This window comes from Agelaius phoeniceus, chromosome 4, assembly GCF_051311805.1.
Source record: "Agelaius phoeniceus isolate bAgePho1 chromosome 4, bAgePho1.hap1, whole genome shotgun sequence".
In the NCBI taxonomy this organism is placed as follows: Eukaryota; Metazoa; Chordata; class Aves; order Passeriformes; family Icteridae; genus Agelaius; species Agelaius phoeniceus.
Window position 1 is genome coordinate 23520014 of NC_135268.1, and position 15483 is coordinate 23535496.

General features: G+C 45.3%; 1 protein-coding gene across 2 annotated transcripts in view; it reads right to left on the minus strand.

The window, feature by feature from the left end:
* The window catches only part of UNC5C (unc-5 netrin receptor C), a 250987-nt gene extending 240691 nt beyond the window's left edge, over positions 1-10296 (minus strand). Inside the window, exon 1 of one of the 2 annotated variants that reach the window (XM_054633032.2) lies at positions 9762-10296. In XM_054633032.2, the coding sequence (XP_054489007.1) occupies positions 9762-9885 (124 nt within the window). In that variant the 5' untranslated portion in view covers positions 9886-10296. The remainder of the gene's footprint in view (positions 1-9761) is intronic. The other variant, XM_054633033.2, reaches the window with a different exon arrangement.
* Positions 10297-15483: the final 5187 nt, after the last annotated feature.

The window sequence follows — 15483 nt, forward strand, 5'->3', positions numbered from 1 at the left end:
ACCTGGCCTTGTACCACATAAGTCTATCCTTGGTATAAACATTAGACATTAAAAAAAAAAACAAAACAAAACAAAAGGAAACTGATAGTGAAACTGACAGGTCCCAGTACTGAACTTTGTAGCTACAAACTTTCTAGTTACTAAGGAAGTAAGAAATTCAGAACTTCCAATTTGCTACAGTACAGCTATTTTGCATGATGAAGAGAAGGAAAACCTGCACTCCTATTCTTGCCAGCAGAGTTCTGCTGTGTAAGAAGATTGCTGCATTTTGTTTGAGCAAGAGACCAAAAAAGTTACCCTCACCTCCAAAAACTGGTGAGGAAGCAGAAAGGAAGCCCCTGAAGCTAGGTTTGGAACGTCTACATGAAAAGAATTTGTAATGGGGATGATGATTTGTCAAAAAATAGTGCAGCTTTAGGGCCAAAAATCTTTGAACAAGGAATACAAGTATTTCATGAGACAATTCAGCAAGATTTTCTGTGAACAGCACTTGTCGAAGGGCAGAGTCTTTCCCATGTAATTACAGATCCTTTCCTTAACCAGACAGAGTTCTAGTTTCCACAATGAACCCTGATTTTCAGATTAAGAGGCCAAGCTTAACAGAGGAAATTTTATCTCTTTCTAGTTGAAAGCACCAGAGAGTTTTATCCTATTAACAGAGGTTCATGCAGCAGAGATTTCTCTATAGTCTCATCTGAGTGCAGACATGAAATTTCCGTCTGGACACCTCACTGTTTGCCTGTTAGCCCCAGCTACTCACTGTTAGCCACAACCACTCATCTTTTGTATGTGTACAGCTGCAGAGCAATCCAATAGACATACAAAATTGTGGGAAAAGGGAAAGGTGAGAGGGATACATCTGTGCTGACTCCATGAGCAACTGGAAAAACTTAGAGATATATTAATGAAAGAGAAAAGTCATTCAGACTAAGGCAGTGTGCACATCTGTACTTGGAATTACTCCTGATAAGTGCCTTCACTTCAGTCAGTGTAGGTAAATCCAGTGCCCATGAGAACAGATTTAGTCTCACTTGCTATTCTGTCCCACTTCTTACTCCTCGATTTCAGTATGGTTGAACTGCAATTAACCTCATTCAGTGACACTGTATTATTATTTTCACTCACTATGTAAACTTTCCAGTATAAACACATATGCTGGGAGTGGATAAGACAAGTGGCATATTTAAACAATAGATACACCATATCATAAAAGTGCAGCAATTCATATGCCAGCCATTATTTTAGCAAATTGATGGCTGGAATATAGCTCTCCAAGGAGTTCTGAATTACTAATAATCCTGTGGTGATCCCTTTTCACTGTCACATGTGAAATGCACTAAAATCAAGCAAAGAAACACCTGGGGAACAACTATCTTGAACAACAGTTCAAACAAGTTTCCAAAACGGCTGCAATAAAGTCAACCTCTTCTGACAGATCATTTAAGGCTTGCTTGCACATTTTCTTGTATCTAGCTGATGAAATTCAAGATTTCTCAAACAATTGCATCCAGCACTCAGGGGACCAAGAAAAACGCAAGCTTTCCTTTTTCTCAAAGGATACACCGCTAATCCACTGAGATTAACATTTCAACCTCTCACTCAATATAAGACTAAGAAATAAAGCTACTTTGCTTCTTGAAAATAACTGAAAAGGGATTGGCAAAAGCTACCTAACAAGAAAATGCTCAGCTGTTGCCAGGCCAGTGAAATCTGAGCTCCTTAGCATTATTGTTGAAAATGTTCCTGCAACAAGAGAAAAAGATACTGATTTAATTGCCTAGGCAACCTCATAGCTTTTATAACTCATAAGGTAACGGGGTCCTCCGGAGCGCAAGTCATTCATTCAGATGAATGAAGTACAGTTGAATAACATAGTCCTGAATTCCAGATTAAACCCAAACGAAACAAAACAGCCCAGGACAGTGATCCTTATTCCATTTACAACAGTACTGCAGCCATGCCCTGGATCTGCTCTTCCTCCTTCCAAATTTGAGATAACACCATGGATTCCATTTGGCAAAGCAAATCCTTCCAAACTGCCTGCCATCAGAAAGTCAGAGTTTTTAGGAAGCATCCCTGTTCCTGGGCAACAGCACATACTTTTGCCTGTTCCTTTGTTCTGTTTCTGGCCAGCATACAGTTAATATTTGCAGTAGCCAGGAGAGGGCATGGCTAGGACCTGAAGATTACACTGAACCAACTCACTTCATTTTCCAGGGATGAGGTGAAGGGCTCTCTTCCAAGTCTGGGTGGTGTGGCAGAGAGAGCAGTGAGGCATTACTGTGGTCAGGGAGTTTCCATATGAATCATTTGACTCTTTCTCACACCTTCTGTTGTCAGTATTGTTGCTGTATGTTTTCTTATCTAACTGCTGCTCCCAGCAAATGGTTCTTAGCTCAACCCATGATCTTTACATTTTGTGCCTCCAATTCACCATCCCACCTCAGGGGAGGGGAGAAGGGAGGAGGGAGAGAGTGAGGATCACATGGTTTCAAGGGTCCCAGTGGGAGATACTAAACTGAGGAGTACCATTCCTAACCCACACCATCCTTTTATACATATTTCTAGATTACAGCAGATATAAAGACACCATAAGTGAGACTCCAGAAATTCAACATTGAGAGGGTACCCGAGAGCCTTCTCAACGTAGCATTCCCTCTGTACCATCCCCTCTTTCTTCAAACAAGAAGAATGGACTGCAGCACCAGTCTTGGCTACTCAGAAAACTTGAGCTCATAATTTGGTTTCCCTTACACGTTTGCTCTGCACGCTTAGGCAACTCCCCCTAGACCTCTCCACCAAACAGTGATAAATACAACAAGCTTCCAAATCCAGCAAAACAGAGATTGACTAACTAAGGCAATGTTACAAATAAGAACTTCCCATTATGCCCAGCAACACAAGCACATAGCTTTGCTAAAGACACAACTGCAGTTTTCCCCACAGGAGGTATTACCAACTGAGACAAGCCTGCACAATTTTTTGGGTGCCTCTCCTGTCCTGCCTGTGCAGGACTCACAACAAAGTGAGAATCTGAGGAGGTGCTGAGGCACTGCAGCATCACATGCTCACAAGGGAGGTGTCCCTGCCTTGATGGGATTGTTAGGCTGCCATGCAAGCTAGAGTGGCACTGCTTGTATTCAGGGAGCAGCAAAGGTCATCACCTAAATTCAGCATTGCCTGACACTCCCTGGAGGAAATAAGGGCATGTCTGGTACCACTGAGAATCTGGGTCTCCATCTCAATCTGCATCACAATAAAATCAGTGTGATTTACCAAAAAAAAACCCCAAAAAACAACCACCACAAAAAAAACCCCACACCCAAACAAAAAACCAAACCAAAACCAAAACAGTAAGATCTAGAGAGCAGTGTAACATATGCCTTAACCAGTGCTAACCAGGATTGTAAATGAAGTCTAACAGTGGGATTTTTCACTGGGCTGGTTGAAATATGCGGAAAAAATGTAAACAGAAATAAAAACCATTGCTGTCAGAAGACTTCACAACTTTTTAACTTAATTTTCACTGAACACCTAACACATTTGCAGAGAGCATAAATACAAATAGTTTGGATATTAGGGTAAATATTCACGGCTTTATTGACCTTTTCTCTAAAATAACTGGGTCTTTTCTGGTTTTGATTAAGATTTCTTCCCTTTTTTCCAACCTCCCCTGAGCAAATAAGCAAAAAGGAATCTTTTTTTCTCCTTTGTTTCCCCCTAGATTTTCCATGTTGATAAAAAGGGTATTTCTAAGTGAGACTGTTTTTGCATGAAGCTCTTTCTCCCCAGCCCAAACTTTTAGATAATGTGCCAGGCTATAAAGGGACTCCCCAAATCCTGGTGTTTGATGACTTGGGAGGAAATCCCATATTTCCTGCTTAACGTCCATGTGATTTGGGATGGAGTCATAAAAGCAAACAGGAAGTTGTTCTAGTTATGACTACCTAGGGAGAAAGCTATATACAAGCATCTCTGAGGTTGCTGAGAGCTGAGAAAATCTCTGCCAGCTCCTGCCCACTGCTCCCACTCACTGCACCTCACTTGTGCATGTTGTTTGTACAAGCAGAGCCAGCCTTGAGGAAAACAACTGGAAAACAGCTACAGTCCAGGGCTTTCCTTTAGCTCCTTAGTGTGCACACAGTTTTATGCTACATCCTCACACGAGAAAGATAAATCTAAATACAATAACTACACTGGATCGTCAGCAAAATATTTAACCAAACCTATCATGAACCCAAAAACAATACTCAATAAATCACCTCTCCACCACAGCAGTGGAGTTGGGGGCTGGAGTACCTACAGATGACCCCATTAATTTAAACACAGGGGAATGAAGTATGCTCAAAATCAAGGGGAAATTTGTTGTTCCTACTTATTCTGTGTAAAGTTCTTTATAACCATTTCCCTTTTTAGCATAATTTCAAATGCTTGCTTGCAAATGATGCAAATTAAGTGTTTCTTGGAATATAGCTGGCCTCCTAGAAGACTTAATAACATTTCCTTCAGATTGCCTCTTGGATAATGTTATGATGGAAAGATCCAGGGGCGCCTGCTCCTGAGACTGGACTCTACTGAGCACACACAATAAATCACTTAAAACACCACCATTCCTTCAGTCCTTGGAAGCAGCCGGCACTGAACTGTGCCTCTGCACAACATTATCCTGACGCTGTGGTGAGGGGGGTTATGGCCAACTGGAAAGCCACAGCTCGTCTCTCACTCCTTTCCTTTGATTCTCGACTTGTACTTGAGAAGCTGTTCTGTACCTCGGAGCCGAACGCGCAGCAGAGCCGGCTAATGCAAATGACAGACGCTGTAATTACTGCCTCGCTGGCACCGCTGCCAAGATCGCTGCCTGCTAGACGTGAATACCTCCACTGGGTGGCTAACGAGATGTGCACTTCACAAACCAGCACAGCCCTCTCCCCACCCTAAAGGGAGGAAAGACAATGCCATTTCTTCCTAAAGGGACGTATAGACAGTTATGTGAAATGCATTGCATTGGCAAAGCATCCATGATTATACTTTTATTTCAAGGATAGCCTCTAGTAACTTGTTTTCAATGACAAACCAACGGTTTGAGACTCACATGGAGACCAATCCTCTTAGATTAAATCACAGCAAACTGTTCACTAGTCCAAGCGATGCAAATTCACCCAGCAATTCAAACATATTTTTTTGCACCAGCAATTCAAACATATTTTTCTTATGGGCTGGAAAAGTTATTTTCTCGCCTTTTTGTAGAAAAAGTATCCAGAACAGATTCCTCGAAAGCCCAGTGACATAAAATCCAGAAAGAACCAGAAATCAAGAAATACAGCCATACACTATAAAACAGGTTACTAAAACCAAGGTTGTTTTGCTGGTAGCATGACATAAATGTAGCTTGGCTTTTTGAAGTATAACTCTCCTCTGTATTCTACTTATGCATAAAATTCCAGTCATATACTGTACAGAAATAGTCAGTTGTTGTCCTTCTCAGCTTGGGCTTCCTCTTACTTTCCATAGGAACTGATTTGCTTCATATTCTATTCACCTGAACTGCATAGGCTATGCCTCAAAACACCTCTCTTCCATTTGCATAAAAATCAAGATATTTACGTGGACATGTCTAATAAATATAGCCCACATTTTATCCTTTCCTACTGCACAGACCAGCTATGGAACTGATTTGCCTGGCCTTGGCACAGAGTTGTATTCCTGTTTTCAGATGTACTGTATTTGGAAAATTAAATTAGGAAAATCTTTTTAATTTGGTTAAGGCTGTTTCCTGTTTCTGAATTTGGATGTCATACACAAAGCTAGTCCCAAAATATAGTGAATAACTGGGGTTTAAGACCATTACCAAGGAAAATAAAGTTGTGTGGTGAATGATCCATGTAAAGGGATTAAGTGCAAACATGCACAACAATTGTGGAAATGTTTTGATGCACTCTGGCATTCTTACTGTACAGAGGGATAAATGACACTGACAGTAATTCTGAAGAGCCATCAGAAGGAGCCTGTATGTGATCTATATATTTTTTCCATAACTTTTGCAACCAGATGCTAGAGCCTGGAGGCAGAGGAAGAAGAACTCAGATCCTGACTCCCATGTTCCCAGGGAGGAATCTCTCCTCTATGTACAGATTCATCCACTTAATTTTAATCCCGCTTAAACTCCACCTCTGTCAGCAAAGGAAACACAGTGGCTGGTTTGCTTTCAGCAAAGAGTACTGCAATACTAAAATGCTACTCAGAGCAAGTACAAGCTACCACACCCAGCTCAAACTTGTCAGCGTCATTGAAATCTATCACAGTGCATCACTTTGAAACAGATTAATGCTCCAAAGAGCCATATCCATTCACAAAAAAATACTACTTGGCTCCTGCTTTATTATTACAAATATTACACCCGCATGATCAAGTACAAGAGGTCCGCTGATGCATCAAGACAATTAAGGCCTTTCCCCACCTTTTTTCAACAAGATGTGTTTAGGTATTTAATTAGGAAATGCATCCCCAAAAGGTTACTACATTCACATGTTATAGTTCACTTTTTCTGCACTAAGCATTTTCAAACTGCTGCTGTTGCTAACACAGACCATGCTGGGGCAAGACAAATATCTGCACATATGGCTCTTTTACAGTTTTCTTTTTAAATTATCACTTTGATTTAATTAGTTTGAGGGGTTAAGCATGAAAAATGCACTATTTTATTGTAAAGGAACAAATGAAACACAACCTCATTAATACGTAGTCCATTTAGCTTTTCTACCATCTTTTACACCATCGTTATTAACCCCAAAAGCTGCCTGAACCATGTTTGTCACTACTAATAGACAGCCTGACCCTCCCTTTCGTCCCAGCTACACAACAAAAAGGTGGGAGCCACAGGGTAAGTGGATAACAATTTGGGAGGCAGGAAGTGTGGGGCTGTAGGGGAGCACAACAGCTGAAACCCAGTCTCTGCTGACTGAAGAGCCAAAGGGAAAGTTGCTCTTATGGAGATGGCACTGAAATGCCCAGCAGGGGCAGTTTGGGGCATTTAAATTCTCATTCTTACGTTGCTTATCATAGAGGTATCCTAAATGCAGCAAATGCCAAGTCACAGTTGATTCTGGCCTGATAATCGTTCTGGCCCCATTCACACCACTTTGAGAACTAAGGGCTGTCTCTACCATTGCAGCCATTTCCTGTTCTCTCCTGATAACAGCGGAAAAATACGCAGGCAGCTTCAGATAAGAAGATAAGAAATACTCATAAAACAAAAAGTGTATTTAGGTCTGCTGAGAAGCTCATGGGGGGACGCCGAGATGCAGTGATAATGAACATGCCAGGGAGTGAGGGGGGGCTGGTCCACCAGCCCCTCAGTTAATAAATTCATCTTCTACGAGGCAATGGAAAAGGAAGGTAGGAAAGCACAAGTCCCAGCAATGCTCATGGCTTTCTCAGCCTGCTTCAAAAGCTAAAGATAGTTGGGGAATTGAGATGATAGATGTATGCTTTTGAAATGTATATATAGAATAGAGGGAAAACTTTGCCCGGTGCTATATGATGAGGAAACTTCCTGAAGAGGGCATAGTTAAACTGTTGATTCATTGCTTCACTGAAGCACTGTGTACATATACACGAAGATCCCCGCTGCACACACCAATGAGAAAATCCCTCAGCTCTGGGAAAAATGCCAAAACCAGGTCTGCACCCAAATTCCCTGTCTGGTCCTAGCAATAAAAATAAAAGTATAAATGAAAAAAAAAAAAAAAGTCCAAGACAAAGAGTTATATCCCAACCAGATTCCCTGGATTTTTCACTCTGTTGTGGAAGTTTCTCACACACTGGGGAGTGTTGCTGAAGAGCTCTCCGTCCCTCTCTGGGTAGGTGAGCACACCTGTGTTCTGTGGCAGGTCCCACACTGGGTTGCCCTCTGCAGGATAAGAACAGGGGGCCTGGCTCCTGTGCCCTCATGGCACCTCTGTCACTCAGTGTTGTGTCACAGAGGGTAAGTGTGGGAAGGAGAAACCATCCGGGAGTGGGAGGTATGAGCCCTGTGGCACCGAGAGCAGCGCTCTGGAACAGCCGAACGCAGCGGGTCCTCTCTTCCCTGCTCAGGCCATCTGTCATGTGAAACTCCTCTGTCCTGCCAGCAGAGCCAGCAGGCTCCTTTCCACTCCAGGTCCAACTGTCTGAGGGGAGCTTTCCTCTCCAACACCCTCTGACATGACATATCTCTATCGACACAGGCTGATATATACCCCCTGACATGTAGGTCCACACACATATGGCACTACTTAAACCCCTAAATACAAAATATCAAACCTGTCTTATCTTGAACAGGAAACCAACCAGTGAAAGGAAATTATATGGAAGACACAGATGAAACATGCCACAATGCATAAGGGATTTTTGTACTCTCATTCTCTGCTACCCTCTTTTCATGGCCAGATTTCTGATCTTCCTGTGAAATAAATGAGCAAGGGAATGTGACTCTGAGGGGATGGAGTAAGTATCAGCAGGAAATGGATTAGCCCTGATACATGTACAGACATGATGTTCAGTGCACCCAGCCCACCAGCAGCAAACCTACAGCTCCATGTCTGGGAGAACCCACAGAAAGCCTGCCAGGGGCACCAGGAATCGGAACAACTATCACTGTTCTCCTGTCAAAAAGGCCAGAGAGCAGTGCACTTTGTAATGGCTGGGTGAGAGCACAGGGTCAGATCTGTGCAGTTTTCACAAATGCCTCTCCACAGACATGATGTGGGGAAAATCAAGTATTCTTACACTTGCATTATACTGGTAACTTCAAATAAAAACTCTGGTGCATGCTATTACTTCGTGGCTACATACACGTGGAAAATAAACAAAGAAGCTTCTAAAATTCCCTTTCTCTTGTTAATCACATAACTGAGATTTCCAACTGCTTTAACCAACCCCGCACATCTTTGCTATGTGCGGCTCTGCCCACATGCAGCAGCAAGCTCTCTTTCTCTCTCCTATGTTCCACAAAAGCAACACATTTCCACATTAGGTCTAACTCCTGGAAAGAAAGAAGAGAAGCACCGAGAAAGTTTGTCCAGCATCAGCTCGTAGGAGAAAAAGCCTCCTGCTGTGGCTGTCAGCCTGGTGGGTGCTACACTGAGCCAGGGCTCTTTGTGATGTTCTCAAATACCCCTGAACACGCACTGAGAAGCAATACATTGCCACTTAAAAAGGGGAATTTCTACAAGGGCTACCGGGAAGGGAGATCGAGATGTACTCCAGAATCCCCGACACGGGAAAGGAAACAAAATCTCATAACATAAACACAGAAGGACGGTGACTCCCTTCGGGTGTATCATGTTTTTGGCAGGAAGAAGGAGGGCGTTGGGGGGCCTTGGGGGGTTCAAGACTGACCGTCGATTGCAGAGCTCCAGGGTACGGCTTTGCCGCTGCGGAGGGACACCCGCCCCGCACCTGCCTTTCCCACGCACCTTGCCGGCCCTCCGGGGCGCCCCGGCGGCTCTCCTTCAGCCCCAACTTCCCCTCCGCTCCCCGTGCCTCATTTGAGGACGGAGTGCAGGCAAACGCCTGTCCCGGCCAGGCTGAGCACCTACAGACTCGACCCGGCAGGTACGACCGGACCCTCCAGACCCCGGCGGGCGATTGCACTGTTTGCACACATAAACGCAGTAAAAAAGATAATCACAGCATAAATTCGCATTTCCAACCCGCACACGGAGGATGCCCCAACCCCTCTCCATCCATCCATCCATCCATCCATGCATCCATCGGCTTACCTTGCGCCGCGGAGCCGGGGCGGCTGGCCCCCAGGACGGCCAGGGCGGGGAGCACCACCGTCTGCAGCAGGTATCCCAGTCCCAGCCCGCAGCGGGCCGCTGTCCCCTCCAGCCCCTTCCCCATGGCCGGGGCAGCGGGGCAGTGTCGCGGAGCCGCGGAGCTTTCCTGTGCCGCCTGTGCCGGCCCCGTCCCACCTCCGGGCGCGGAGCGGAGCCCCCGCCGGGCGCTCAGGCTGCGCGGAGGGCGGCGGGGCGCGGGGCTGCGCTCGGACCGGGCGGGCAGAGGCGCTGCATGGCCCCGCGGAGGGGCGCGGAGCCGGCGGAGCGCTGCTTTCTTCCCGCGGGCGGCTCGGCGCGGCTGCCTCCACCCCGGGGGTGGGCGGGGGCCGGGGCCGGGGCTAGGGAGAGGGGGCTGCGCCGGCCGCCTGCGATAGAATGCGAGCCGGAGCGAGGAGCAGACCCAGAGGGAAGGGGGCGGGGGAGGCTGGGAGCCACCCGCCGCAGAACCGGCCCCCTTTCGCCTCCTCCGCCCGCGCCCCCTGCGCGCAGAGCCGCGGGCACAGGCGCACGCCGATGTTGGTGCGCACACGTGCGCGCCCGCACACGCAGCAGCAGCGGCAGCCCCGCACGCTCGCACCCCCGCCCCGCACACCTGGGCACGGCAGGCGCGGGAGCCGGGGCTGCGCTGGCCGGACCCCACCACACCCGTGGCTCTCGCATCCCCAGACTGTCCCCGTGGCCTGATACCCCCGCACACGCCTTCAGGGCTCTGGGCGATCAGGACCATCTTTAGGGAGCCAGCAAATGCAGGGTCGGGGAGCCCCATACCGGACAGGGTTACTAGTCTGCTCCCACAAGCAGCAGGGGCAGGGGGAGAGATGGCACCTGGAGAGCTGTTGGAGAACCCACCACCTCTGCGGAGCATCTCCCCATCTGCCCTCCAGGGCTTCTCTCCTAAGGCTAGGGTCACCCCCTTCAGCCCTTATCCTTCCACCCTTCTTGCACCCCCCCAAAAAGCTGCACCTGGCCTCTGAGTTCACCACCTGCCCACCAAATCTCACTTAGAAGGATAGCAATGCCCACACCTCAGGTTCACTGCTCACCCAGGGCTTGGTCGGGTTTTACTGCTGCCTTCTATGGCTTTTTGTTTGTTTGTTTGGGTTTTTTTTCTCTGGTTGGCTTGGTTGGTTTGCTTTTGGTTTTGGTAGGTTCTATGTTTGGTTTTGGCTTTTCTTTCCATTTCTAAGTTGTCCTTCCCTTTGCAGAGCCAAAGCGGGTTGTCATGAGCACCTCACACACCATATGTGCCAATGCCAGGGGCTGTAGCCCCGCAACCCTCTTCACATCACGTTACTCCAGAGAGCGTTGCCTTCTCCAGCCCCAAAGCTACCCCAAGCTGGGCTGCGTGCAAGGCAAGGCACCGCTCTTTCCTAGGAGCGCTGGCTGGGATCTTCCCAGTCATTCTGGCTTTGCCTTCCCCTCCCTGTCCCTTCCACACAGGAAAAGAGTTACCAGCCTTGCTAATGCTGCAGGAGGGTTTCCTGGGGCTGCTGGAGCTATCTGCCCCCAGGGAGGCTCTGTCCCACCTGCCCCCTGGCTTTAATGTCCTTCCCAGGGAATTACCCAGACTGTTCCCATCTCAGGATCTGGCGGGGCAGCAGTTTTTTCTCCTCAACAACAGCTGACATAAAGCTGCAGTGTGACAGGAAAGCAAAGTCCTAATTTTTGGGGGGTTTGATTTGCTTTGGCTTTTTGTTTTGGGTTTTTGTTTGTTTGTTTTTATGTTGGGTTTTGGGGTTTGGTTTTTTTTTTTTTTTTGGAACAGGCTAAGAGCATAGAAAAGGGGCAGTTTTTGTTCTGGGCATGCCTGGGAGGTGCCCCAAGTAGGCTGTGTTTCAAGCTCAACAGGCTGGTTTTTACCCAATAACTCTCAGTGATTCTCTCCAACTGGAGCACTTCATCTCTCCATCTCCTCTCTGTTCTACATCTTTTAAGGGGGCGAGTCCCATCTGCTTCAGACAATACAGCACAGGCTAGGAAATATTAAGGCTCCACTGAAATCTGTGATTTAAGTTTCTGTGTAAGTGGTAAAAAGGAAACTCTCAACTTTTAACCATGTTCAAAGGAGAATGTGAGTCCTGAGCAGGAGCTTTTTTGATTGCAGATACTCCCCACAGCAATCCCTGACTTCATGCTCCCTAGCTCAGATAGTCAACAGAACAGGTCCCCATGTATGATATTTATTTGCCTGTTTTACCCTAACTCTGTGAATTGGGAGCATCTCTCCCTTTTTTGGGTACATACTGTTTCCCCTGTTCCAGGGAAAACTTTTCAGAGGCAGGAAGAGAGACCCCTGAAGGATGTCACATGCAGAGGAGGCATTTGTTGCAGCACCAGCTGACAAGCACATCTCTTGCCACAAGGGAAAGGAGAGGGAGGGCTTGCTTCTCCATTAATCAGAGTTAATTTATTTTTGATGTTTTGGGGCCTCCCAGGAGTAATACCTATAGTTCCAGGCTTAGTTTCTAGTTAGTAGCTCAGTGACCTCATTAAATAGGTCCATCCCAATTTCAAGATGATGTCCCTGCAGCCCTGCCTGGGGATCCCTGGTGGCTGCCAACCTGTCAGCCTCCATGCCCTGGAGTAGGTGCAAAGGGGAGCATTGCTGGTTTACAGATGTGACAGAAGTGATGGCACAGGGACCACAAGCCCTCAGCTTGAGAAGAAAGTCCTTTCCCAGTACCCAAGGTGTAGTGGACAATGGAGGAGCAAAGGTACTGCAGCCTGAGGTGTTCAGTAACCACTTTTTACTGGAAGTGGCTATACCTTGGCCTGGAGAAGATAGCTCAAGCAACAGCAACCAATAACTGGATAGGGGTCTTATCTGGAAAACATGCTTTCAAATCTTTCCATGTTCAATTATGTGCAGGAAAGGGCATCCAAGGATGTTTCATGTGTCTGCATCACTAAGCTTTCTCAGAAATCCAATATACTCTGAGAAATGACTTTTTTTTTTGTCTGGGCCATCCCCAATACCACCACACTGGATTTTCCCTACGCAGGAGCAAGTCTGTCCAAGAGCTCTTCATTTTTCTCCTTATGAGATAAACAGAATTATTATCCCAGCTTAATAAATTTCAAATTTGACATGGAGATAAAGGATTGAGGTAATTCAGAGTTTTGGGATTAGAAAGTGCAAATTACCTGGGTTTATTCCAAAAGCAGTTGTTTTGTTTCCCTGATAGACCCTGGCTGGAAAGGTATTTTCCATCTCTCTGAAAAGTTTGTGACTTAGAAATATCTGTAATGTAAGTCTATCACTTTGTTACCTTTAGTGTCCTAAAAACCACTCCATACCCTTCATACACTCATCTGAAGCAAGTATCAATCCCCAATTTTCACACTTGGACAGAAATATCAATTGTCAAAGAGTCTGCATTGGAAAGTGGCTTTAGCAGCCTAACAGGTGTCACCTTAGTTTTTCAGGTAAGTTCAAGAAATCTCATCTCTAAATTAGATACCCCTAATAGATAATTATAAAATCTAGGGTAATATTTTAAAAGTTTTTGTATGACTTGTGTACTGGTGAATTTGACTTAAGTGTATTTTGTTGCCCAAGCATCTGGAGTTGCACTAAAACAATCACAGAACAAATTCAGTTGTAAAAGACCTCTCAGGTCATTGAATCTAAACCTTTACTTTTCACCAACTTGTGAACTAGACCATGGCACTAAGTACCAAGTTCAGTTATTTCTTGAGCGCCTCCAAGGATGATGATCCTGATGATTGCCATCTCCCTGGGTAGTCCATTCCAATGTTTAACAGCCCTTTCCATTAAGAAATTTTGACTAATGTTCAATCTAGTCAAAACTGGCTCCAAATGGTATAAACCAGTTCAAATTGGATCCAGCTGGTTCAACTGGATCAAACCAGTTGCAACCACTTCAAACCAATTTTAAACAATTCAAACAGGATTAAACTGATTCCAATAATTTCAAACCTGATTCAACTGGATCAAACCAGTTCCAGCTGGTTTAAACCAGATCAAACTTGTTCCACCTGGTTCAAACCAGTTTCCAGTAGCTCAAGAACCCCAATCCTCACTGCAAAGAGTTTCAAATTTGATTGATGACTTTGGAGCGGAGATACTCAGGTCCCCTGTGTTATGTGTGATGTCAGCAATGCTGGTTTGAACAAGAAGAATCTCTTCTGTGCATTGATAATTACCTGTAAGAATTTGTTAACCAGTCCTCTCACTAAGCCTTGTGTTCCTTGGCAAGTACTGTCAACTCTGGCCAACTGACCCGAGGACTCATTTTCCACACAAATGGCAGTAAGGGATGTGGATTCAGGCTACCCACCAGGTGATGATGATAGCCAAGATGCTCTCAGCTACTGCCCCACCCCTAACACCGCGTGGCATGGTTGAGAGAGGGCTGTATTCTGCATGTTCCTGCACGAGCTGTTTGCAGTTCAGGGGAGCATGTGGCACACACACCTGCTTTTGGCTGTGCCATTCCCCCGGGCTCTGCCATGCTGCTCTTATTTTATGACAGAGCCCAGCGCAGCGCAATCCAAAAAGCAGGTGTGTGACAAACCTCTCACTTCACTGACATGCCTGCCCCAAGCTATCAAGTACTGCAGTTTGCTCTCACAGTTTAGATAGGCAATTACCTCCTCTGTGGTTGCTGTGTGTGATACTGGGGATCAGCAAATGAACCTACCCTTCTGATATCTTACATTTCAAGAGCAACACAGCCTCATTTCCAGTAAAAACTTCTGAGTGTTTTTTTTCACACTGAGAATGACTATTTGCAGTGGAATTGTGGTCCAAGGAAAATTTCTTTCATATCTATTGAAATGTAATAAACCAACTGTGCTTCATCTTCCAAAATCACTACTTTGTCTGCTTATTTATGGAACCAGATTTTCCCAAGTTCATCCTTACTTATGCACTATTGTAGTGTGCTAAATTTTCAGTCTTGGCATTATAATAGCAAGTCCATGGATCAGCATATATGTTAATAGTGCACACTTAAACTGTTTAAACAGTGTTTCACCTCATAACAAACCGTACTACAGAACTATGCTGAATCACCTGGGAGACCATATGATATCCTGCTCCTGATACATTGTGAGGTGTACAGCTCTCATTTGTTTAATAAATATATGAAAATTAACAACTTTGTTCTACTCACTATTCTTTTGAACAGCTTGGCTTTTAATAACATCTGAAGAGGACCTTCTTCAACTAATTATATAAAGGGAGGACAAAATTCTGTCAATATACCTATGCTGGATACTGCACATATTATCCTGTTGTATCCTGCTGTGCATAACATCCTGTTGTCATTTGTGCAAGAGGATACTGCTGGAGTTGGGGACTTATATGCCTAGGGAATAAGGTGAAAACTTCAAAGGTGTTTAAGCCTTACTTTCAGGGACATCATATTTTTGTATGGCAATGGGACTTAGGCTCCTTGCCCATTTTTGAAATGTGTGTCCTCTAGCTACTGCCAAATAATGCAGTAAGAGCTTTTTCTTTCATTTGAGTTGTCTGTAAACAGATAAAAATTTTCTTATTTATTTATTCTCTCTTCTCTTTTTTTTTTTTTTTGGTGAATATATTCTCTGAGCTGCTCCTGAGCTGTAGCTCATTCACGAGCATTTGAAGCTCAGTATTCAAACTATGTTCCTTATTCCAATTGCATGGTACAGTATT